The sequence below is a fragment of the Varroa jacobsoni genome, unplaced genomic scaffold (assembly GCF_002532875.2).
Source record: "Varroa jacobsoni isolate VJ856 unplaced genomic scaffold, vjacob_1.0 contig01090, whole genome shotgun sequence".
Lineage (NCBI taxonomy): Eukaryota > Metazoa > Arthropoda > Arachnida > Mesostigmata > Varroidae > Varroa > Varroa jacobsoni.
Genome location: NW_019214581.1, coordinates 9,265 through 35,894, shown reverse-complemented (window position 1 = coordinate 35,894; position 26,630 = coordinate 9,265). Strand labels below are relative to the sequence as shown.

At 38.4% G+C, this 26,630-nt stretch overlaps 3 protein-coding genes across 7 annotated transcripts; 2 read left to right on the top strand and 1 right to left on the bottom strand.

Annotated features, from left to right (window-relative positions):
* Positions 1 to 35: 35 nt before the first annotated feature.
* Positions 36 to 9,572, bottom strand: LOC111271834 (uncharacterized). Of its 3 annotated transcripts, none has more exons than XM_022852841.2 (4): positions 8,845 to 9,572; positions 6,239 to 6,307; positions 5,295 to 5,670; positions 36 to 2,916 (listed from the first exon to the last, which is right to left on the bottom strand). In XM_022852841.2, exons 3-4 carry the CDS (start codon positions 5,316 to 5,318, stop codon positions 2,008 to 2,010), a joined length of 933 nt encoding a protein of 310 aa, XP_022708576.1. In that variant the 5' UTR covers positions 5,319 to 5,670; positions 6,239 to 6,307; positions 8,845 to 9,572; the 3' UTR covers positions 36 to 2,007. The 3 variants fall into 3 exon arrangements, with proteins under 3 accessions (XP_022708576.1, XP_022708578.1, XP_022708580.1); XM_022852843.2 differs by having other exon boundaries at positions 5,295 to 5,659; XM_022852845.2 differs by lacking the exons at positions 5,295 to 5,670; positions 6,239 to 6,307 and having other exon boundaries at positions 8,845 to 9,567.
* A 367-nt stretch (positions 9,573 to 9,939) lies between these two features.
* Positions 9,940 to 16,252, top strand: Psn (presenilin). Of its 3 annotated transcripts, none has more exons than XM_022852838.2 (4): positions 9,940 to 10,065; positions 11,598 to 11,804; positions 12,120 to 12,351; positions 12,592 to 16,252. In XM_022852838.2, exon 4 carries the CDS (start codon positions 12,815 to 12,817, stop codon positions 14,228 to 14,230), a length of 1,416 nt encoding a protein of 471 aa, XP_022708573.1. In that variant the 5' UTR covers positions 9,940 to 10,065; positions 11,598 to 11,804; positions 12,120 to 12,351; positions 12,592 to 12,814; the 3' UTR covers positions 14,231 to 16,252. The 3 variants fall into 3 exon arrangements, with proteins under 3 accessions (XP_022708573.1, XP_086829192.1, XP_022708574.1); XM_086973066.1 differs by lacking the exon at positions 9,940 to 10,065 and adding an exon at positions 10,153 to 10,169; XM_022852839.2 differs by lacking the exon at positions 9,940 to 10,065 and adding an exon at positions 10,204 to 10,446.
* A 94-nt stretch (positions 16,253 to 16,346) lies between these two features.
* LOC111271833 (lewis-type alpha-(1,3)-fucosyltransferase) lies at positions 16,347 to 25,236 on the top strand. The gene is made up of 3 exons (XM_022852840.2): positions 16,347 to 17,395; positions 19,727 to 20,930; positions 21,405 to 25,236. The coding sequence occupies exons 1-3, from the start codon at positions 17,380 to 17,382 to the stop codon at positions 21,559 to 21,561; spliced, it is 1,377 nt and encodes a 458-aa protein (XP_022708575.1). The 5' UTR covers positions 16,347 to 17,379; the 3' UTR covers positions 21,562 to 25,236.
* Positions 25,237 to 26,630: the final 1,394 nt, after the last annotated feature.

Here is a 26,630-nt window from a genome sequence, read left to right as displayed (position 1 = left end):
GCACATAAATACTATTAGGAAAGAAATCTAATAAAAACGCTTTTCAGAGACGCATGTTGTTAAACCTTTATAAATCCCAGATTATATATCAATAGAGTTTCATTGAATTTGCTACCAATATTTTTCTAGCTAATCAAACGAAAAATTATATCATACAAAAAATGCATCAATTGAAGCCATTTAGCTTCCATTGATGCATTTTTATCATAACGGCCCCAGAAAGTCGCCACTTGTGGACAGTACTCGTGCAACAAAGAGCCGGATAAAACTTGCAAACGTTTCGTATTTTGTGGATATTTGTTATAACAGTAAAGTAAAAGAGAACGTCTCGTGTTATTGTTGTACTCACTGGTTGTAGACAATTTTAATTCCACTGCTCTTAATGTCAGAAATTTCGACCCGTTTTTTGTTTAGCCTAGGCTTTCTTTACATTGGGTTATTTCTGAAAGGCTAAAACCTTTCAGCGCTAATGTCTCCGCAGAAGGCGATATTGCCAGTGGCACAGAAGGAGCTAGTACAAACCAGTTTCTCAAGGCTGTACCGGCACCCAAATAGATCACTGGTGTATACATAGACATGCCAAATAATTGCACACATGGATATACGACTTTTTTTCTTTATGAAGACGACCTACTTGTTTTCTTATGTGCTGTTGTTCAATAAGTATCTTAGAACTTCATAGGTAAACGACTTAAGAAAAAAAATTCAATTTTTAGCGGTAATCTTTTATAGTTGAATTTCTCAAAAACTGTTCAAAAGTCAAACAAAAATGTAGATTTCTTCGACACTATACTGGTGACAGCATATTGTATTGCCAGATCAATTATACAGATGTGCATTTCAATTTTAAAACAAATATTTAATGGCTCTTTTTCAGTCGTCACTTTCATCATCAAAAGTAGAAGAAGGAATTGGTTTGTTGAGCCAAAAACATGCGAACTTACCATTTACTACCATAACTGAATACACGTATGAACTTTTTTCTCTGTTTGAAAACGTTTTATAATATATATTACAAAACGTTTTTGTACTTTATTCTATAAATTTTAATATACGGCAATGTCATGTTTACTGAGTCATCATTGGGTTACATCAACCAGTATATCATAACATCTGCTTTACAACTTTATACACAATGGAGCACCATCAATTCCAAGCGATAATAAGCAGAGGCGGATTGTAAGCCTTTGCGCAGTTTTCCTGTCATTTTTTTGCTTATTCATCTTTTTCCTTATTTCCTATATTTTTTTTGGAATTAGTTTACTATACTGCCCTTTCCCTATGAGTTACACACTGTTGCTTATTGCTAATGGAAACATACACGCCGCGGTGCGGTTATGCATTGTTTAATGCCGCCAACTTGCCACCTTTTATTATGCACAGAAATGGAAAGCAAAGTAGACAAGTTGGTGCTCTCAAAGTTCGTAGAGTGCTAAAATTCTAAACTCATATCATAATAATAAAAACAATAATAGTAATAACTGATGGAGATATGCCTAATCTGATTCTGTCACGACTGACAGGGTCGGATCATGCATATCAAAATGCCACTGAACGGAGTGATCAATGTGTCAACCGACATTTATTTACAAACTTAATCGGAAAAGATCAAAGAAGACGGTAAAATTATGTTCCACTCCAACCTTATTTCAATTCGCTCAGTTCAATGCACACACCCTTCCTGCTGTGAATATCGTTACCGCTTACGGAACTATCATGATTTGGTGCTCCCGCCTTGTTTATTTATAAATACAGTATAACATAAGAGGACAATCCAGTTCGCCCCGTGGCCCTATCTTCCATTAGATTTCCCCCTTCCTCTTTCGGTGGTTGTGAAAATTAAAAATATTTGTTCAAAACTAAGTTTTAAACCTATCTGGTCCAAATGTTATAGACGATCATGAAAAAATTTGCTCACACCTAATTGATACAGGTTTAACTACCCGCCCGTAAAAGAAAAGCTTACGTAATTAGTTTGCCTTTTACAGCCGTTAGCGTAGATGATGCTTATAGTGTCACCTCTTTGCTATCAAGCCCGATCAGATAGGCCGAAGCGGCAAACAGCAGGAACACTACACCTCCAACAAATGCTACAGTTTTCACCGACACCCTCTTTGCGACAGCGCTGCCGGCGAGTACGGCAAGACACGTGCAAAACGAGTGACCTAAAATTGCACCGATGTTAACCGCCCATACATTTTCACGGGCTGCCAGAATGATGGTTGCCAACTGTGAGCGGTCACCCCATTCGGCGACGAACGTGAGCGTGAGCGCCTGCCAGAACACTCGTGATAGGACCGCATAAAGACGATCCTGCATCGTCGAGGCTACACCGCTTTCCACGTCAGCTGAGGTTTCCATTTCTTTTTGATTTAGCGTCTTTTCGACTTCTTCGAACTCTTCCTTGCCTTCGTCATCCGACATCCGTGATGCTTCATACAACATTTTTACGCCGAAGAAGATGAACAGTACGATCGAGCAGTAGTGTGTGTACTCTCGTGGAATCACCTGGGTAAGTGAGCCCATCAATGCGCTCAGAACCGTCATAATAATGAGGGCTGATATAGCGCCGGCAAATACAATGACGCGTCGATGACGCATCGACATGATTGCCGCAATAAAGAAAGTCTTGTCACCAATTTCCGAGACGACGATTACACTCAAGGATGACACAAAGCCGTGCCAAAAGTTTGGAACACCAGGGTATTCAGCCGCCACAGCGGTTTCACCACCTAACGACAGAAATGGTGCGGGTGCAACGTCGTGAGTTTCGACAGCCGATACAACCTTGTCCTGTTGCATCTTCTTCTCAAACTCCTGTATCGACTTGGGCAGTTGTTCGGCCGTGGTCGGCGCTAAGAACGCGGCGACAACTGTGAGTGTGGCCACAATGATCCAGGCCATTTTCGAAAAGGCCTGAAATACGACACAAGACAACAATGATACTGAAATCTGATTGTGTAAAAATCAATAGAAATGATCGATACAGTAGCAATATTACGGCAGTGAGACTTTCAATGTTTATCGAAATTCTCACTACTGTATACATAGATATACACCACCATATTTAGATATAACATGCAAGAAAGAATGGTTTGTTTATCGTCTTCTTAATATACTCAGAGGTGGAAAAATTTTCTCTGAACTTGACAAAATTTTTCTACTTCTGAGGGAGAATCAACTCGTGAAATTGAAGTAATGGGATGAATATTTTCTCCAAGAAGGATTTGTTTTTCACCCTATAGTGTGTAATATTAATGTGAGTTTATTTATTGTTTCGAACCACGAATGGGTGTAGAATTAAATTCAAGGAAAACTTACTTCTTGCAGTCTAATTATTAATTGAAGATCAATGAGCTATAAACCATCTCACTTCATTCTTTTAAGTGCGCAAATATTTTTTTTTCGAAGGGCTAGTTTCCTTCTCTCATAACAAGCATAATTCCAACTTAGTTATATTACGATATTGTTGCTGGAATTCCTTATGGGAAAGTCATATGGGCTGCGGTAAGCTATAATTTCGTTGCATCCTAATTCTTTTTTTTTTTAGTTAACAAAATAACAGCGAAATGGTAACATGGGAGTCTATGAAAGGGGCTGGGGGGAGGGTTGTTTTTGGTCCAATATATGTTCATATACTTAAGTTTTAGCTTTTGAGTCGAAAATACTGTCTGAAGGATAAAAACAAAAAAAAAATAGGAAAAGCGCTCCATCCTGGATGAAGAACCGAGTCAGTGCATCAACTGAAACAATAACACCGATCCTGAAACGGGCTGATAAAATAACAACAGAAGGGTACCACGCGTTAGGTGGAGCAAAGCGATTCCAACGAGATAGCCCTTAATGTGTACGCGACTTAGTTCTCGTTAGCTTAGGTGAATGAATCACATTATATGAGCTGATTAACGCCAAAACGGGCACGAAGCAGTACTCATATATGTATGTTATAATATATATTACACTATCCCTTTGCATGAAACTTGCTTTAGGTAACTGCTTGATCTAAAAAATAAAAATGATAATATACGATGGACTCAAAATAAAAAGCGCATGTTTCAGCCCAATGAAAACAATTGTATTATCTTTTTTATATGCTCCATGAATAATAAATGCGTCTTCCTATATGTTTTTCTAGGGCAACTGAGTGGCACAAATGTACAGCGAGTACTGAGGTACAATTTATAGGATTTAAAAAAGATTTTTGCGAGAGTTCTTAGAAACAATTAAGGATAAGGAACTACATTGGTTCATAGATAAGTAAATTTACTTATTTATGAAAAAATGCTTAACTTTACTCTCAAAAAAATCATGAGACCTCACTAATTATCCGAATAATCCAGTACCAGTCAAGTCAGTCAGTTAGTCTGTCTAAATATTTTATATATATATATATATATATATATCAATTTGGTATGCATTTGCTGCGGCTAAGACTAAGAATAAATCTAACTTATCTAGCGAAAAACCACCATATGGCACAGTGGCTTACGGTGACCAGTTTCATATAGCTGTGACGTTATGACAAGCACCTATTGAACATGTGGACGTCAGCAATTGATCTGAACCTTGTCTGTTCGGTTGCATCAATGAAGCGAGGCTTTCGAACAATGTGGAAACGGATCTTGCGAATCGAACAACAGTGTCTCAAAGATCAATTGTAGCGGAAATAAAAGTCGGAATAAATTGACAAAAGTTTTGAGTTGTGTGATAATGAAAAGTTTCCATAATGACTCCATCAAATGCGAAATGTCAAGCGACACTTTTACGGGACCTTTACTGAGCTTCTGCTGTTAAGACTGTCGTTCTTATATGATCAATGATATAAACGTGCGAACAATAAATCCTCGAAAAGATGTCAGCATTTGTTAGCTAAGATAAAAGATACGTAACGAATATGTAAACATAATTCCTGGTAAAGTGATTATATAAAACATCAGCATGAATTGCATGTTATATTTTTTGAAAATACATGGTTCAAATACGTGTAAGGAAAAAGTTTAAAAGTACATCTCGGCTTGCTCTTACTTTCCCAAGCTGAAATGTTATTAGCGATTCGATAATAAAAAAAGCTGAGACAAACAAGTTCTGAGCTATTTAGTGCATGAATTCATTCATTGCTAGTCCCGCATTAAATTGGATTTTTTTGTCACTTTCAACTTATTAGATCACAACAAATAACAATTGAATCACGAAAAAATCCACTATGCGCGTTTGATGGCAGAGAAGTTTGCCGTACTCACTGTTTGGTAGTGTTATTATTTAAGTTTCACATTTTAAAATATATTAAGTCTTACTTTTATTATCCGAGTTAATAACATCGTCGCTGTTTATCAAATATTAGCAGTATGTACAGCGCAAATACTATTACACTTTATTTTGACCTTCATACACCTCACAGTTTTTCGGTAATTGTCTCCGGTACCTTCATGCTTATAACCGTTATCACGAAGTTAGAATGGTCTCACTTGATCTATTCATACTATCTAACAGATTGATATGTTTTGTACGGTTGTTGATACTTCTTGTATGTGCCACTTTGGCCGGAGAATCGTTCCGTTTTCATTCAAGAGCTACTGCTGTTGAGATCATTTGCTCGATAACCATAATCTCCGCACGGGGTGAGCAAAATGGCGAGGGGATGAAGTATAGCATCTAGAATCTATAATCATACTACGACATAGAAAGATACAGCAGTAACAGCAAAGTGCATGTGACGAAAACCCGGACGTGAATAACCCCTGACCACTGCGCGAAACGTTCCGGTTAAATGGTCTAAGTACTATGACAATTATTTCTGATTTGAATGATCTTATAGAAAGTTTCAGCAATTCGAAATTATGCAAATACAGTCAATGAAATATTATTAGAGAATTAGCAAAAACTTGATGCTTAAGACCTGCAAGCTGTTCGACGTGCAGGCGACTGAGAGGTGGCTACAGGCTTTCGGAGTAACTAAAAAATACTATTGTAAGCCTGGAGGATTAAAAAAATAGGCTTTTCGTGAAACAAAACATGTGACTGGTTAAGGCTTTCTGAATTACTGCATAATACTACAATACTCATGGACATTATACATCCAACTTGTTGATTTACATCGAAATAACTGAACATAGCGCTATTAGGTTTACTGATGTAAGTAGCATAAGCGTAGTGTAATGACGTATAGGTTCACCATGAGAAAGCCCTTGATCAAAAACCGTAGCCTACACAACGGCCCGACATAGTAAAGTGTACCTACTGCAGAAGGACAAAGATCGAAATTCTCGGCTTTTTCGTTTCAGGAAATTTGTACGAAGTTGTATCGATGCTGAAATTAAAATGTATTAGCTCTAGTTAGTTACTAGTATTAGAATCAACTTACAAGTCATCTTATAGTATATCTTATAGTATTTCAGCCGTGTTTCAGCAGATGAGCAGCAGTTCGTCATACAGATAAATAGCTTAACGCCTACTAAGACGCAACGAGTACAGCAGATATCCGAATACCAAAAATTGCATATGATAAATCTTGATAATCTAGTTCATTGTGCCCGAATAGAAAGCACACAAAAGTGTTCCGATTAGACAAGGTCAGGAGCTCAAAAGCGCACATGAGGCTTCCACAGTTGTCCGTACGGTGACTGTTTATAGACGTATTTTAAGTGGAGCTAACTTTTATCTCGAACAATTAACATGTTCATTGTAACATCTTCGTTTTCGATTACCTCAGTTGTTGAGCGAAGCATATACTAATAAACCTCATTATATATATATATATATAGGTGTTAATATATCATGTATGTATATATATGAGTACACTTTCATAAAGTGTACTCCTATTGAAGTGCACACTAGAGTTTGCCGTTTTTCGTACACACTACTACATACGAAGACGATTCATTAACTGAGCTTACATAACAGGCAGATGAACATCTTGCGTGACAGAAAATAGCAAGTTGCCCTAACATGTCAAGGTTATTTGAAAGTTGGAGAACGGCACAAAGCGCAGTTCGATCAAATAATTTAAGCGGAAAATGCCCGCTATTTTTAAAAGTTTCGTTGCTAAACTAATGTTACAATATATGTAGACAAGGTCAGATTAGTAGCTGGCAGGCAAAACAGATTTGAAGAATGATGTTTTTTGTTGGCTTAGCGAAGAGTTTGAATTTTGCGACAAATTGTAGTTTGTAGTGTCTACGGAGCTTCACCGAAACTGTAGTGGTTACAGACAACAGACCTACTTTCGTTGCTGTGTGCAAACATTTTATTATGCAGAGGTTTCACTCAATAATTGCAATTTCGTTATCTCTAAATCATTTCATTTTTTACTAACTGTAAGTTATTTTCTTATTGAATTGTCTTCCATAAAATAATGTAAAATCATCTATTCAAAACTGTATTCTGAGCTCACCGCATTACATAATGACTCTAGGAGGTATGTCAAAGGATTGAAAAAAGAATAATTTCCCTAAATTACGGTTTTCATCTTCAGTTACATTCATTTCAGTTATCTGGTTCACCATTGCACGTTGGTTCGAACCTTTAATAAACAGAGGTATCTATTAGATACCAGCTCTTTCTTTCCACCCAACTCCTCCCCAATTGCACACACACATCCAATTTAAGAATGAGTTTGGTAGTACTATATAACTCTTTCGAGTAGTAAGATCGACAAAGCCTTCCTTTAGATTGCAATTATTGTCATGCTCACACTAACGCATTAAAGATAAACTCTTCTACACAGAAAACGAAGCTCTAGAAGAACAAGGAGGACGACTGAAACAAAGTTCTATTATTAGTTGAGCATATATCGTTTTCGTTGTTAATCGCGTAGAGGTTCCTCATTTACGCTAAATTATTAACTCTTAATGGGAACACAGAATTGAAAAACGTTAGAACTTTTGCTAAAAAGCATGCTCTATATCTAATGATCAGTTTTCGATCATTGATTTTAATTCTGGAATCAAGCCAAACATAATATATATATTCGCCTAAAAAGTGTACTTTCTTTTGTTTGGGGGTGAGTATGAAACTTTATATTTTACTCAAGCCTATAACGTGGTTGAGCGAATCTGTCGTCATTATATCCTATAAATAGGATAAATCTTACGTTCAACAATCATTAACAATTTATAATAACATGACTTTCTACTATCTCCATATACTCTTCTTCCAGAGCTCTTCCAATACCACTATAATAGCGCCATTGAAAGCTGTATCCTGAGCTTATTTTTATAATGCCGATGTACAAGATGAGTAAGGTGTCCTTCTGGCAGATGCTATAGGTAACATTTCGTTTTCCTTGGTCTAGGTAATAACTATTACCGCTAATCGCTTAGAGCATTATAAACCTGTCTATTTGCATCTGATCTTGTTATTCTATCGCATCGTGGAGCAACGGACATTAAAGGACAACGCCAACTTCACCTGCTTCGTTTATATTTCTGATATTTTCCCGGAATAAAATATACCGATAATACAATAATTATTAGAATTTTATTATTACATTGAGCTTAAATGAATGCATTATACATGGTTCTGTACACTTAATTGGCTTCAGCCAGTCGGGATAGCGAATATGACAGATCCTGAACTAGTTATGATAGCTTAAGCGGATTAGTCTTAATACTTGAAATACCGAAGATGACTGGACTTCGGTTCTATAGTACATTATCTATTTATCGCAACAAACACCCAGTTTCTCTCCTAAATTACTTTGTGTTCACACTATCAAGAAGCAGACCGTAACTTGATTGCGTCCAGTGCCGTTTGCCCGGTATTAACAACAAAAACGACAACACTTCACCATAATAGCAATAGCAACTAAGCACAGTACCTAGCGTATAGTCGAACTTGTTCTCTTACCATTTCATTTGTCCTAGCAAACAGATTAGCCGCAGTCACGGCTTGTCAATAGAGGATCGAATCCTCTTTACCGCCGCACGATTGGCAGTAGTCACCGTTGCATTTGTACTAGCCACCACGTCACAACGAACTGCCGCGTTTCCTCTATGCACTGCCAGCTAGCACAAACAGGCTACGATGGTTCTACGATAGAATGGCGACGTACGAAATGTCCAGTTGACGGACACACCGAGTACCCCGACGGCAGAAAGGCACCTACATGTAGAGCTAGTGTCAGTGCAGCTGCAGCTGCTGCGGCCAATAGCAACAATTATAGTCGCACTGTTTGCGTACAGCACCGGTACTTTGACGTCTGGGTTGACATGGCACGCTACACAATAGTAGTGGCACACGCCGTAGAGGCTCTTGTAAAGAATCACTATTGCCGGGGCATAAACAGCGGACTCGTTGCCTCTACTTCCATTGAATCGGTTCCCATCCGCTGAGAGATGCCGACGATGTTGACCACAGCAGCAACGACAACAACAACAGAAATGATGATGATGATTGTGTGGAGGAACAAGGATTTGCCGTATGCACACAGAACATTTTTGGTTGGCGGAGTCAATTCGGTATGCCTTTTGTAGTGACACTTGTAGTAACAACTTATGGAGCAGACGACAGCACCAGAGCGCGCACCCGGTTATACAATTGGACCACGCTCTGGTTTGCAACACGGATAAAATAAATCATGCATGTATTTATGCTAAGCGAAATTACGCTGCTCATTACAGTTTAGAACATGAATAACTAATTTGGTGGAAATATAAAAGGTTGAGGGACTGGATATCATTCACGCCTATCAAAATAAGCTAAAACAAATATATTGTGAAGAGCCGATTGAGCTTTTTAAATCAATAAAGCCCGCAATATACATGTAGTAATAAAAAAAAAAGGTTTGTTTAGTTGCACCTTAGCCCAATCTATTTTTTAATTCAACCTATTTTTGCCTATCTATTTATTTGCTATCTATTTAATATTCATTCCCTTTCCCTTCAGTCAAAACTCAGTAACATATCTAAACAAGTGGTGAGAGTCAACGTATCACAAAGAGTGCCACAGACCATGCCACATGTTTTGAAGAAGCAAAGGCCTGCAAGACCCGTCCGTAGTGGATGAGTGTTTTGTATTGCATTGCTTAGTGCGGCGCTACTTGGCCCATCTGTGTAAAGAAGCGAACGAGTAAGAGTCGTCAAACGACGCCCTTGTTTGATGGTTTTTTTTTTTTAGTATTTCTATCGTTTTTACATTCATACTTCAGAGGTCTTTAGTTATTACATCAGCCTGTAAGTGCAAAGCGATCTTTATCTAATCACCATTAACCCCGGTATTGGAACGTCTAAGTGGATAACAACTGAGACGAGCCTGAGAATTTAATCCTTTTTGAAGTGTTGTGGTCAGATAGCGTCTAATCGAAATTGGCAGCCGGTGGATAGAAATTGGGTTCTGTGAAGAAGTGTATGCTCGATGTTACTCTAGTGCTATTAATGTGATCTAAAGGGAGTTTGCTGTCTTCGACTCCGAGGAGAGACTGTAGATTGTGCCGCAGCGCACACACTATAGGTGAATGTCGTAATGAATTTCTCTCTCCCCCCCCCCCCCCCGTAACGTATGGAGGTTTGACTGATTGCGAAACGCAGAGACAACAGTTCTTCCCTACCTAACGCAAAAACGTAAAATACGATCTTTGTGAAATGTTCCTGTCAAATTTATGCTAGCACATATCTGCGTTTATATAGTATTCCTATTTGACTATGTAATACTATTTATTTTCTTTGATGGCTTTAATCGTCATTTGACAAGGCATTCGGCAAAGATTATTTACTATTATAATTGTCAGCGTTTTTTTTGCTAAGTAATCGATCGCTAGACCGACTTTTAGGAGCACAATTTGTACAGCTGATCCATCTCTGCAATGGAGTTATGTGTTATTCTGTCAAGATGTTTATCCGCTCTCAGCTGTTCAGTCGCATTCCAGTAATTCCACACCTGCAGCATAGTTGTCTGCTTCTATGACATAGACCTGGTTTTCGTTTTATTTTATTCTAATTTTTTAATTCGTTTCATCCTCTTTATAATAAAAATGATCAATGATTCTTTCTATATGGGTCGAATATATCGTTGAATCGGAATGTATGAATTGGAAGAATTGTTTAAACTTTTGCGTAGACGACTAATGAATTGATTGTGCTTTGGTGTTTTTCTGAATAAGACTAATAATACAAGGAAGTGCTCACAAAAATAATGAACACTGGGCCCGTGACAATTCCGGACCGGTTAATTGCATCACGAACTTTTTGTTCCTTTTAAAGCGACTGTATACGAGCTCTTGGGAAGTAGCATGCATTTTCGGTTAAATGTTTTCGTTTCTCCACTTCGTTTTCAACTTGTTCGTCCCTTTTAATTTTGTTCTACCCTTAAAATAAATGGCATACTGTAGATATATAGAGACAAATATTTTTTGCATTTTCTGTAAAATCTAAAACGAGTTAAGTCTTTATGTATCATACAGTAACAGTGTTACGTGGAGGATGCATAGAGTAATGGAATTGGTGGAAGTCCTGCCAGAGTGTTGCTTTGCTCTATATATATACATATATATATATATTATCTAAAATGTTTTAGACAAAATTCCTGTATCTTCTAAATCAGTGTATTGCCGATGAAATATATGAGAGTATGCGTACTTTTGTTCATATTGTTGTTCATGACAGGCGCAAAAACCGTGATGACCATGCCTGGTAAGAGGTGAAGGATAATGATGCGCCGATAAGGCGATGAACGAAGATTTTTCCGAAGTAAAGCCTTGGCTTCAGCCCAGATCGAAGGGTTCTGATATAAACTCTAGGGCTTTCTACAGGTTCGTGAATTGCACGGGATTTGAAGTCGAGCTCTTTTGGTTAGATTTCGACGGAAATCGGGTACGTCAACAAATTTCCTTCTGGGCAACCAAACATTATCATATTTCAGAATTGCATTGTACTGCATTGCAAGCTGAGAAGTTTATATATTGTAGAATAGAGTTGTTGGCCCTTTGATATGATTTATAAATATGTGCTGTGTCCTTTATGCTATTTATGTATGACTAGCCTAACACGTTAATATTCTATATGCATTTCTTAAAGTGCGATCCATTTCGAGATTACTTTTTCCTAGTAATTATTTCTGTCATTTGTTTCGTATTCACAAAGTGTAACGGGAACGTTTCGTTATTTGCTCTTGTGCTTCTGATACAGGTTAGTTACGGTATATTAAAGTCCGTCGGGCATGATACAGCCCTTAACATTGATACCTTCGAAAGCCATCCGTGGCAAGCTGTACCATATACGCCAAGGCCAAGAGAACATAACGCAGCCGAAGCCGTCGCAGAGACCTATCAGACAGCGTTACCTCTGAACGGAAAATTTTTGCTGTACCCTAGTGGCGCTAATCGTCGCGTAAGAAGAGTTGTCTTAATAACTCGGTTCGGTAGGTTCAATATTAAATTCTGTGATAATGCCTCGACTAGCATGAATACACAGGATTTGCAACCAATGTGCATAACTTCGCTTAACATAGATAAAGCAAGAACTGTGGTGACTGCAGTAATTAAACCACTTCTTTTTATATTAAAACCAACGTTAAACCCAACATAGTAGACATACTGTAGATGTTAACATGATACGGTTTAACGAACACGCTGTATGTATGCCATATTTGCCTTTACAGTTAGCTCCCTGAAGTCACTCTGCCTGCAAACTATTTTGCGGGCGTGTCCGGAAGACCCCGCTCGTCTACGTGAGCTCGAATTGCCATTAAGCGTCCTACGAGATTTACGCACATTTGCCGTATACGGCTTCTGTCCCTAACACGAGGCAGGTCGAATATACTTGTTTATAAGGTGAACATAAATTAGTACTGGGCCATCACGGAGGCCGACACCAATCCCCTGATGGCCGAAACGGTGGTCGTGCGAGCAGCGCGCCCACGTAAACCGCACGACGCGAAGCAAGGGGGGCAGGATTTGAACACTACAGGAACCGAATCACTTGAAGTTGGCTTTGTTCAGAATGGCCGCCACAGTTGGACCCATGAGGTACCATCCGACAATGGTCTTCGAGGAGGTGCTTCTGGCGACGGCGGTAGTGGATTAGCGAATCCGTTAGAGGAGGAGGAGCTGAAGTACGGTGCCAAGCATGTAATCAAGCTCATTATACCTGTATCATTATGCATGCTTGTCGTGGTGACGTCCATCAATACGGTTACATCGTTAGCCGAGAGCAATGGACAGTATCTACTCTATACGCCATTTCATGATCAAAATGTTGACACCACCACAAAAGTCTGGCAGAGCTTTGCCAACGCCTTCGTCTTGATGAGTGTCATCGTCATCATGACGGTTCTACTCATCGTCCTATATAAGTCCCGCTGCTACAAGGTCATCCACGGTTGGTTGATCATGTCCAGCCTTCTGTTGCTGTTCCTCTTCGCTTACCTGTATGCCTACGAAGTACTGACCAACTATAACATCGCTGTCGACTATATAACAGTGGCCCTATGTGTGTGGAACTTTGGCATGGTAGGCATGATTTGCATCCACTGGAAAGGCCCGCTACTTTTGCAGCAATTATATCTCATCATTATCTCGTCCCTCATGGCAATGGTATTCATCAAATACATGCCGGCATTCACCGTATGGGCAGTTCTAGCAGTTATTTCGATCTGGGATCTAGTGGCGGTTCTATCTCCGAAAGGTCCTTTGCGAATCCTTGTTGAAACGGCGCAGCAACGTGACGAGCCTATATTCCCTGCACTCATCTATTCATCGGCGATGGTCTGGATTGTGGGTATAGCTGACAATGACGGCCAGTGCCAGGTCGAGGCTAGTCGAGGCGAAGGTGTCTCTGAAACTCATCAAAGTTGGCTATGCCAAGACAGCAATGGGTCAACAACTGTAGTCAATGACTCACAAGCGACAGGTACAAGCACTTCAAGGGGTGGAAGTCATGAAAGAGGCGGTGAGTTTCTAGACACTGATGACGGATCTCAACGTCTATATCACCGACAACAACAGATACAGCAAGGTGAGGAAGAAGAACGGAGCGTAAAGCTTGGCCTAGGCGACTTCATTTTCTACTCGGTGCTCGTCGGTAAAGCATCCTGGTATGGCGACTGGAATACGACACTCGCCTGCTTCGTCGCGATCTTGATCGGACTCTGTCTGACGCTGCTGCTGCTGGCAATTTTTCGCAAGGCATTACCCGCTCTACCTATTTCTATCGCATTTGGTCTCGTTTTTTATTTTGCAACATCCACACTCGTACAGCCATTCACCGAGGTTCTTGCTGTGCAACAGGCGTACATATGAGATGGCAGCCAATGTATTATGTCCTGAAATGAAAACGGTGAGAAAGAATAAGTGACCTTTTTTTTTTGACTCCATCACTGTTCGCAGATCAGACAAACGGCGACGACAGTATATATTGTTCGACAGAACTTTCGAGTACTAATTGACAGACGTATTATTATTATAGTTAATATTGTATGAGCTCGTGAGTCTATCAAAGTGGTTGGTGAAGTATGCGGATGTAACTTGCATTTGCTCGCTAATATATTAGCTCAAATATTAAGCCAAACACAGTGGAGAATGTAACAGAAACACAGGGAAAGCTGCTTGATTATTTGATTCTTTCGAAGTAATACAAAAAAGGATTGAACATCGCTGAAATGTCATTATAGTATATTCATGCGGTATACTCCATATGTACTGGAAACATCTACCGACCCAACATTTGACGAAACGTTTTTAGGCCGCATATGTTTTCAGTGTTGCATGATAAGCAAAAACTTAGGTGAATACCGTATTCAGCCAAAGGTTCATCTAAGAAATCAATTTATATGGCACTTTTATGCATAGACACCGGCAAATGTTCGAGCAGTAATCCGTAAAAGACCTTTACGCTTCTGTGAAGCAAGGAGGGTATTTTCCTCAACATAAATTATGCCTAGGGGCGGACTTACACGCTTGGAATGCATCAGTTATCTCCGTTTAATAAACGGTTGTACGAGCCTGATTGACGCGTGTGTACAGAAAACGCTGTTAAGAAAAATGTCTGTAAATGAATAATGTACTAAGCTTTACGCCCAATGAGAGCAGAAAAATTAAATAGATATCTAGGTGATTTTTTAGATTTGGGTAAGATTGATATTTTTCTTCATAAAGAAAGACTGACATGGTTTATTTGGTTTATTGTTCAGGAAAGAGCACACATTGCATATTCAGGACGAATATGAATACTAGTAAAACAACTTATCTTTTGTCTTTTTCCCTTATATTTTCCATACAATTACTTAGGAATCTTATTGATGTTTAAGCGAAAATAAAATATGAACTATACAGTGAAGAAAGATGTAGTTCTATTTTCTGGACGAATTACATGATGACCACTATGATAGCACGGCCTTTTTATTAAATTTCAGTCAGTCAAATAAATAGGTTGTAACAAAAAAATGAAAAACAGAAGCGGTAGTTACTTCTTTTATAAATTTAACAATAAAATAAGTATTTAGAGCTATTCGTAGTATAACATGCAATAACATTTAGGTATCGTTGTTTAGAGCTCTTATTGCCTAGTGCAATTAGATCTAACCTTCATAGCAAAATCTAAATAGATTTGTTGTGAGAACTGGAGCCATAGGCTTTTAGATTTACGTGCGTTTTTAAGATATTTGTCACATGTTAAGTTATAATTCATTATCGTTCAGTCGGCAACTGAACGATAATCGAGGGCTACGTAAATTTCATGAACCGTTAAACTGCAACATTAGAAAAATCGGTAGGAGATTGGAGATCGTCTCTCATCCTACAACATACGTGTGTGAGAGCAACCTCTGTAAAAAAAAGACTGGTAGTTATAGGGATGTAAGGATGGGCAAGTTGAACGAAAACTATATGGAAATGCTAACTGAAAATTCTTTGTCTATGTAAGAGTCTCATAGCTTAAATAGCACTGAGCCTCAATGTGGGCAAATCAAAATAAACGATTGATTTAGCTGCTGACGAGAAGATTTCATGTGGTGCATCAAGCAATAATGCAAACGATAACAACTGGGGATGCAAATGAGATGCAGTAAAAAAAAAGGATAGTGTCTACATGGGTAGACCTGTTAACGTCGTTACAAATGGAAACGGGCCGCAGCGATTTGCCTACTGCTGAATTAATGCCGCAGCATATTTTTAATTAGTAATGTCTTCTATAGTAAAGGAAACATTTTTTTATACGGATGATGCTGATGAAGTAGATATTCGTGTTTATTCGACAGCTGCACTATATATAGTTTTATACACATAGCATGTGTCAATAAATTACCATTTATAACTCATTACTCATTCAGATTTTGTTTTTAGTATTTTACAGAATTCGTGTAGAAAGGAATAATTACTGATCAATAGCTTCGCTCAAAATGTTTAATAAGTGCCGAGAGCCTTTCTTGATCTGTCAGATAAACTGAAGGATGCGTAACCGGTTTATGGTTATCCATTGAAACAATGAGCCCAGTTAACCTATGCGAACTGGTTTAGTTTACAGGTTAGCTCGAATAGGTTAGTAATATATTGGTCTAAATTTTTCTCCTGAACGCTTTCATGCAAGACGCGGTGTCGTGGAAAACGTTTTTTACTGCTTCAGCACCCACGGTTAGCAACAGAGCATACAAGAATACAATGATTGCTTAAACTCACATCTTCCATTGGTATTCATTAACATGCGAATCGGACGCCTCTCTTGTTCTGAACAATTTGACTTACCCAGTTTAGAAAATTGACTTTTTATATGTAAATAGCATTAAAATCGCTGTTTCTTAATATAACTACAGATATTTTGCTGTAGGAACCTGTATCCGATTAATCGTATTTCAGATTTGAATCATCTGACGAAGACACCTTTACCCTGTTAAAGGTGTCTGTCGCCAACAAGGTACTCTGCGATGCTTTAGACGAATGCCCTTGTAATTTTTTACCACTTCCCCCATTCTGTTAGTTCCCTTTCCTTCGAAGTTCAAAGCTTCACCCACAAGGTCCTCTCCCCTGCTACAGCCTCCGGGTTATCAAAATGCGAGCTAGAAATCTTTCGTTGTGTCTGATCTCCTTCCTCAGCCATCTGCGCACGCGCCGAAGACCTCTCGAGCGCACCATCCCGTCGAAGGCTAGGAATTGCCAAACACCCCCTGAAGCTCAACTATGAATAGCGAACTGTCAATAGAGCGTTACAAGGAAAGCAAGTATTGCATTGGTCAAAATAGCGAAGTGAGATAACTCCGCGCTGAAATATTCGCTTCGTGTCATATACGTATGGAATCAAACCTGCGGCCTATTTCGCTAAGGAGATGGACCGCTATGAAAGAATACCCGCGACAAAAGGCTTGACAGCTGTGTGCGCTGAACAAGATTATCACTGGAAACAACAAGATATCTGCTTCGCACCGACAAGCTGGCCCCTGATTTGAAATTTGCTGACAATGGACCTATCGGATGGTACGTAATTGATGATATAAGTTGTTCCCGGTCTTTTATTGACTATTGGCTCTTTGTAGTGGAATACGACCATTTACATTTGAAGTGAAGAGAGTGATTCAAGTATGTGACGGTCTTCATAGCAAATAAACTTCTAATGGAACGCCTCTCATCTATACTACTAGATGGTAGGAACGCCATCTATATATTTTATATTATTGGATTAGTATTATGCGTATGCCAATCGGTGGATGCCTCGAGTGCTAAATATCGATAAATTGAAGGGCGTGCCTGCATGATTGGAAGCTGAGTACTGTTTAATGATGATTAAAATTCAACAGAGTAGTGCCCATACTATTTGATATACAGTAACTCAATAAAAAGTAACGAATTTGTCAGGCACATAAAAAATTAAAAAGCCTTTGTAATATTTTTCTTGTCACCCATTAAACTTTTCTCAGAAAAATTTACTAGCATTTGTCAGCTACATTTACTATTGATTTAATTTAAAATTGTCGATGTTTTGAGAATTACCTAAAGTTCAATAACAATAGTATGAGACGTTCCACTACAATTTTCCACTACAAAATAATGCAAGAGTTTATATAAGCCAAATTTAAGGAGACTGCTAAGAACGGCCACTGCTACTGGAGAAAAATTATTTCAGTTCATTTTACAAACATTGCTTCTATCTTATGATCTGAAAGGGCCCTACCACGATTTATTAGCTTCTGGAAAATTATCTGTTGAAGGCACGTACGTTTTGGGGCGACACAGTCTTATAAGATATGACGATATAAATCAGTTGTGGAGCTATATGGACCGTAAATGATTTTATGCGAAGATGTCAATCTCTCAACGAAAACAAAGGAAAAATGCTTGTTTTCTAAGAATAGGCTGTGGCGTGTGTCAGTTCAAGGCTGCAGCTACCTTTAAAGTTATGGTCGATTAGCTAGGTTAAATTCTAATAAAGGTTTTACTCGATTACTGGCACATTCAGTGGTTGTATTTTGTTTAGAAAACTGATGGAGATCTGTAAAGTGCATTGTTTTCCAATGCCAACTCCAATGCAATTTTGTTCAGGCTTGACTGTGTGGTGTGGATTAAGGGTCGTTACAATTCCTTTCAAAAACAATCGCATATGCTATACGGTTGACAATTATGACACGCTGTAGCACAAAAATACGATACATAACTGATATTGATGCTTGTACATTTACAAATATACACGTATATACCCACTAGCCTAAATTCGACCGTCTGCCTAGCGGCAGTACCGAAAAAAGGAACTCAAAACAATTAATTTTTGGGTTAACTTGTGCTCTGACCTAAGCTAGCTTTTTCAATTTCTCTACCAAAGTAACAATCAATGGTATCCTCGTTACACGTTAAAATGTACGGTAGTCTATATAGCCCTGCCTTCCCTTAGCCTATATAGCTCCCATAAAGGTAATTTAAGATGTTTCAATGTAGTGCCTTTCACAAACCACAATTTGTTTTCAATCTATGTCATTCTATCTAGTTTATCGTTTCCTAATTCAATTAAAAAAGAAAAATAGCGTTAAACTTTAAGGAATGATTTGTACAGCTTATATTTGGGTGATCGGTAAAATGCATGAAATGCAATTTTTCCATAATTTCCCTATGTCAACATTCGTTTCGTCTGAGTGGTGTTTATGAAAACTCGTCCAAACTTGTTTATCTTCTGCAATAGAGTTACTGTTTGCCAAAGACAAGCCTTTTAGTTCGACAACTCACGGCTGTAGCTAAGGGTCACGAAATCAATTAATAATTTGCAGTGTGTCACCATCGCGCTAATAACAAGTGACCAACAGTAAGCGCTCAAACTCGGGAGCATATGAATTGGGAAAAGACATGCTTCCTAGGCTTTCAGTGTGTTCACGCATTAACTTGCTAGCAAAGCCAACTTACATATATTGTATTTCAGTTATTTTCGTAACGATTTAAATAGACGTTGATCAAGTATTAGTTGTACCAACGTCTAGTAATTATGTACGTATATATTTTATATCAAAACGCGCACATCAGTTAGAATCGATACGAGGACTTTGCGGCTTTAGCATAAACACTTTTCCTATCTAAGCGTTGCGGCAATACATCAGGTACACCAACGAATATATATTTAAGGAATATTTGGTAAAAATATCTTCTTCAAACACCTTTTTCTTCGTTGTTTAAAGCTACGCTGAACATTTGTCATTAATTTACGAGCAATTAATGTGTGTTCGCCTTTACCCTGTCGAATGGTGTTCTCGTTTACAGTACTAAGCATTATTACTAAATTGACAGGAATTCGAGATATTACTTTGTTTTGCGTTTATTGATCGGCAGATGAAATCACGACAAATGTTCCAATGGTAAACGCAGGAAGTACGTTAGGATCGGGACCTCTTTGGCGATGGTTGAAGCGGCTCGATCCGTTTTACGAACGGCCTTCCCTTGTTCGGCAAAATTCCCCCATTCGTCGATTCCTCTATCCGTATGTAGTTGTCGCCGGCGTTTGCTGCGTTTATTTCGTGTATGCGGCAAACTCGGCTACGAATCCTCAACACTCGGACAATGAGCCTGCGCCCAGCATTAATCTTGATAGCGTCAAGAGGACAGAGCCAGCGGTCAGTGAAGCGTCATCTTCCGCAAAGCTGCACATGCATCCGACTTCATATATTGAACCGGCGAAGAAAAGTTTCTTTACCCTTATCAGAGATATCGGTGTCGAAGGCGGCGCGAAAGATCAATTCGCAGTTAATGTCAACACCGATGTAGCAATCAAAACAATTTTACTGTGGAATACGTTTTTCAATGAACGTGATTACATTCCACCGTTCGAGAAGATTTGTCCCGGCTATCCATGCCGGGTAACGATGAACCGCACGGAGCAGGCCGATGCCATTATCGTCCATCTTCGAGACATTAACGCTACCGATGTTCCTAAGCGGCAATCTCGTGACGAGGTGTTTGTATTGCTTAATGCTGAGGCGCCTCCGCATGCACCACCTTTGCCCGAGTCATTTAATAATCTCTTTAATTGGACGATAACTTATCGGCAAGATGCAGATATACCTCTAACCAAGAACGTCATTAGCAAGTACGAGTTCATGCCGATCAAAAAGGATTTCCACGTAAACAAGACCAAACTGGCCACGTGGTTCGTGTCACATTGTCAAACGTCAAGTGAACGTGAGACGCTAGTCGCAGAACTTGCGAAATATGGAGTTCATACTGATATTGTCGGTGATTGTGGTACTATTAAATGCGATAGGTCTTCGCCATGTTACGATCAATTTTCAAAAGACCACTTATTTTATCTGAGCTTTGAAAATTCTATCTGTAATGACTACATAACCGAGAAGCTCTTCAACATCCTTGAACATAGTGAGATGGTGCCCATTGTTCTGGGAGGCGCGGATTATTCGCGGTTCGCTCCGCCTGGCAGTTATATAAACGTGAACAAATTTTCAAGTATAAAACAACTCGCCAACTACATACAGCACGTTAGCAATGACCCAGTGCTATATAACAGCTATCATCGCTGGAGGTAAGCGTCCAGAATAGACATGAGTGTAAGAAATCGAACACACTGCGTTATTGCATATTTGCTTTTCATAAACGATCATTTAAATATTCTACTGTAATTATGGCGCGCGTAGGATAGGAAAATATATCAGTTGTAAATGTGTCATATGCACAAAACCCAGTAAATTAATGACTTCTACAATCAGCAAAATAGATTTATTATTCAGCGAAGTTCAGTAATCGTATTCTATCGTTTATAGGTAGTTTGTGAGGGCCCTTGCTGTTAGGCGTGAAAATAACATTCCATTAACTAATACGGCTTCGATGTATATAGTCTTGAATATTTAAATAATAAATTATATGGCGCATATTGCTTAGGTTCGCTCACGCAAAGTAACACGTTACCGTATAATTTACAATGCTGCTTGTATCTGTTTGTTGTTTTCACTCCTGCTGCTCTTTTCTGTGCCTTCCATTTGACGACAAATTTTTACAGGAGTTATTATCAACTCCAAGATCCACTGCACTTCGCCTGCCGCCTGTGTGCAAAGCTACATACGAACTATCGTCGACGGATGTACCAAGACTTCAACACGTACTGGCATAGCAACACTTGTCACGGTAGCTGGAGAAAAGCTTATGATCTGAGATAACATTTCGAACGATAATTGATAGTGGCGTATTAATTGGCGTACTTATGTTTTTGGTACCAGCCAGCATCAAACGTTCACGCACATCCCTACAAAACGAGTAAAGCATTGTTAGTGCGAATAGATATGCCCGAATTCGCTCAGTGCTTATTGTAGTGCCATCAGCCTGTAGGTACGAGCCACGGTTATATTCGAAATGTAAATTAACGAAGATAAAAGCGTGAAAATTTTATTTTTATCTGCTGCTCTTATTTGAAAAAGAAGTATGCTTCTACGATCATCTATGTGTCGGCAGTTACCAGTCGTTTCGTAAGACGTTTAACGCCATGCGCAGTCGTAGGAACGATATAAAGCAAGGCGAACTAAGGAGCGTGTTTTGCGCCGCAATGTAATTCAACGTTCTGTCTTAGGGAATCACGGATCGCTTAGAAGGAACTCATTTACAGGGTAATTGGAAAAGCGTGTTTGCAATGCCCGGCTGAACGGACGAAGAGTCATTGTCGCAAACTTGCAACGAATCAGCAAAAAAAACGTTTTGTCAGCTGTTATTTTGTCCCTATAGACATATGTGTTCAAGTTAGCAAGGTGGGTATCTTCACAACCGAATAGTTCGCAGGTTAAATCGAGTTAAATACGGAGCAGTATGTACCCTTCCCCTCTGTATCTATAATACAAAGTGCTAATACTATTCCATTAATATCGATTAAATTAAATTTATCAGATTAAACACTACTCATACATAGTTGAGAAGCATATCATGGCAAACTTTGAAAAGCAAAAGGAAATATTAATTTGCTTTCTAAATCGAAAAGACTGTATATGACATATGAGATATATGTCAGCAACGAAAGCCAGTAATAAACACTAGTATTTTTTGGTCGAACCATAAGTAAGGAACTAAGAAACGCAAGAAGCTTTTATAAATATTATTCCTATTATTATATTCAGGTCTTCTAGTCTATCTGAAAATGGTCAGTGATACGTAGATACGGGTAAGGGCAAGTGAGTACATTATAATTATATACGTCTTGCCACAGGCGCGAAGTGACCAGCAAGTAACTAAGATTATTATAATGGAAAGATAAACGTAGGGCAATTGAGTTCATTGGACCAAATCCTTTGATAATTTTAAAAATAGATTAAATGTAAATGTTCTAAAGGAAGCAATAAGTGCACAAGCCATTCGAAGCGGTTAGCATAATGAACTAAATTATTAACTAATTAATTTATTAACTTATTAACTAAGTGACTAAGATGTATTTGCCACGTTGGATTCACCAAGCCTAACATCGACATCGAAACGAAAATGAGCGATTCGTTATAGCGGTGGAATAGAATCGCTTACCTATTAGCACTTGCTCAGAACCTTCTTTCTTGTTAGAAACTTAAGGACAAAGGCATATGTAGATCAGTTTATGCGGCCAAATAATTTCCTTGCTACTGTAGAATTTTCACCTGATAAACCCACGTGGTTCACAATTTAGTTTGGTATTACTTTAAGGCCACACCTTGGATCCAACGAACAACTGCCGTGGATCGACTGTGTCTTTTGATTTTCTACTACCGTGGAAGGTCACAAGTATGTATGACCATCATAATACCTGTTCATATTTTCGATGCCTATTGACACGATACGGTGAGGCGGAGTTGATTCAGTTAACTGAAATAGCTACTAGAAGCACTGAGTTTGCTCGCGTCAGTCCAAGCTAACCTAACAACTTCTTAAGTTACCCCATCTGACGTAAAAATACGTTATTTTCCATAATAGAACCATATATATATATATATCGGTTAAATCGAATAAATAATTCAAAGATATCACAGGTGCGTTATACCTTTGTATACTTGCTGGGTTATATTTATTTTTTTATCAGGGCTGGTGAATTACCTCCTCGCTATTCAGTTGAAATCGTGATCATGATTTGTTCAACACAAAAGTTCAAGGTGTTTTTTCTTGCATTACCTGCCACAGTATTAGTTCGATAAATTTACTTCTTGATGTTGAGGAACCAAAATGTTTTTCCAAAAGATAGATCGATAGGACGTATCAAGTTCACTGATTAGTCGAGAAATTCTAGTGCAACGTTTTTCGGCCCGTTGTATTTTACAGTTTGAATGTACTTTAGAGTAAACTTGTTTGGAGTTATCTCAAGGTCTTGACATTTCACACGATCCAAAAAAATTCTTTTATATTTAGGTCGTTTTCGATTTGTAAGTGTTGAATGAGAGCACACTTTCCTCAATTTAGAACATGTTCACCCGAGATAAAAACACCGCTGTAGTTAAATGAGAAAGGCTTTTTGTCCGTCAACGTTCCTAAATCATCCAGAAATCCAGTCAAGCAGAGTGTGCTTACAAAGAGCAGTGACAGGCCGACCGCAATTAATCGCCATTGTACCAGCCGACGAGGCTGGAAGATTTACGGCATTAGTTAATCGCGAAATGGCTCGTTCATGTTGAATCATCATGAGATTAGTAGCCTCAAGGCGTTCTAAAGCAAGAAGAGTTCTCGGTAATATAAATGTAGAGAAAAGAGTGACGGACAAAAGCAGGCATCAATAGAAAATACAAGCCATTTTCATTATCCATTAGAATTATCCTATAACGCGGACAATTTTTAGGCTAACAGCTGTCCACTTCTTTTATGGAATTTCAGGAAATTTATGTAAATAGTGTTTTTTTTTCCATTTAGTTATCGGCCCATCTAACGTATAGGGTGTTTGCAATGGCTACTAAGGGAAGTATTTAAAAAGTTGTGTGTAAAAATTGTCCAAAAGCTCATGTATTTGGGTTGTATAATTTTATAAACGTATAACATTAAGAAAATCACACGCTGTGTAAGGTTGAGTTTTCAACAAACGAGTTTAAATATTTTTTAAGGTGATGTGACCCGTTTTCGCTGTGGTTTTGAACCTGTTCAGGTGTCTCTATAGCAGATCTAAAAACTTCAATCCCCTGTATTTTTCTATACGCGAAACGAACTCTTTTATAGACCTAACCTTCAATCAATTTAGCGGTTCTCCGCACTTAAATATTGTGGTCTATAAAACACTTGAACTAACTGTTAAGCAATCGAATTAGAGTATCTGCACACCGAATAGATTACTCTAAGTATGTATTATTTGTAGAACTAAGCTATGAACAGCTGTCATGGCTTATACGAATTTCGGACGCGGAAAAATCAAGATATATCCCACAATTGCACAACCCTCACTACAACGCTGGTTAAAACGTTCTAGTTCTTAATAATTAGATCATAGCTACATCTATTAAAATATGGAAAAATGAGAAAAACTTGCAAAAAACTATTTTTTATAGGAACCTTTTTTGACCTATGCGTAAGATAATTCAAATAGAAATTTAAGCCAAGCTATTCTTGGCTTATTTGAGTATTAAACGCAATACGAAACTGATCGCCACAGTGGTGAGGCGGCTCGATGTATCAACCATTAGTGTCTTCAGTTAATCTTCAGCGATGGCTTTGAATTGTTCTATTTCTTAGTAGCATTAGCCCTTTTGTGCTATTTTCGACCAGCATGAAAATCATTGCGTAGCGATACGACGGTTTTACCAGCACGAACTATGAGAACCTGCTGGTTTAGATCCTTTCATGGGCCACCTAGCTCATAATTTGCATGCACAATGGTAATAAAATGCGCGTGTGCTTTCATACAATTATTATCGCTTTTTCTCTTGCTGTATACAATGCAACATCACCAAACAAAGCCTTAATCTTTGCTGGTGCAAACTTGATATTTGTGATGTCATTTTTATCTCAAACGGCCTTTTAAGTTTCTGGGCCTACCCTTAATAATCACCATCTCAAATTGTTTTCTCCGCAAAACCTCAAAAACTAGCGGAATTATGTACTTTTTTCCCGACGTAGTTAAAAATCTTAGCGACGTATCTAATGCAGTCGAAATGTTTAATTGACTACCTTTTGCCGAAGGAAAATAGAGGATATTGATTTATTTTTTTCGTATTTCAAGTTCCATTTTTCCGTACATAATTTCTAACCATTATGTATCCCAGATAGTGTAATGGTGTCTTAGAAATGTATTGAAAATTCTTACAAAATGCATATTTCTGATATATTCTTTCTTTATATTGAGTGAAAGGCGCTGAATGGTACAGGCATTGTATGATCATATGGAAATTTTAGGCGACATTCTTTCGTGTCTCTTGCGAATTGTTCAAAAATCTCGCAGCTCTATTATGTGCTTATTGAACTTAGGTATCACGCCTATTTTCATTTTTTAGAGGAAATAAGAAAATGTGGCATGTGGCCTTATTTAATTAATGTAGGAGCAATCACGGAACAGAGATTTCCTGAATTTTAATAGAAAAAGTAAGTAGATTGAATTTTCGCCTAATTTTCATAGGTTTAGGATTTTTATAAATAATTTGGTAATTGATGCACGGTATGCAAAAAGTAATCAAACGAAATACAACTCATCAAAATTAATTTAATAAACGTTTTTGATAGACGTCTGAAAAAGATCTCACTCGAGCAAAAAGTTGTTCTCATTTGCAAATCGATCAGCTCGTTGCTTCTCATATCATCTCACGTTCACTAATCTATCCTTGTTAGAATCCTTATTAGGTCTGTCCTTATTTAAACCTAAAATACTTTTCCACTTGCACTTTCAAACCGTTTAGAACCTACTTTGAGTAGTTCTCAGTCTTCGCTCGTTAGAAACTTCTACGCATGCCATCCCCCATTTTGCTAGATGGCTTTGGACTATACAATAATGCACAATTCCACGGTGCTAGTGAACCGTGGTGCTGTCGTTTTCTTAGTCAGGAGTGTCGTTTCATCTCTCTCAGCTGTAGATACTTACCAGCTGCTTTGGTTTCTCATCGACAAAACTGCAGAAAATAGATAACCTATAAATAACGCAATATCTCCATAAGCCCACCATAAAAAAACTTACGTTGGTCCCGTAAGAACCTACAGACGAGACACGCGTCTGATGTATCGCAGTTTTTAAAGGCGTTTAGACTGTTTATGAAGACCTTCTGATTAAACTCACGGATGCTTTATGAAGAATAACTTATAAGAACACGCTAAC

Coding starts and splice junctions, on each gene's coding strand:
- LOC111271834 (XM_022852841.2), bottom strand. CDS start 5,318: ATGTTATTAACTCGGATAATAAAA. Junction 2,917..5,294: donor TATTAACTCGGATAATAAAA/GTAAGACTTAAT, acceptor GTCGTATTTCAG/GCCTTTTCGAAAATGGCCTG.
- Psn (XM_022852838.2), top strand. CDS start 12,815: ATGGCCGAAACGGTGGTCGTGCGAGCAGCGCGCCCACGTAAACCGCAC.
- LOC111271833 (XM_022852840.2), top strand. Junction 20,931..21,404: donor AACAGCTATCATCGCTGGAG/GTAAGCGTCCAG, acceptor AAATTTTTACAG/GAGTTATTATCAACTCCAAG.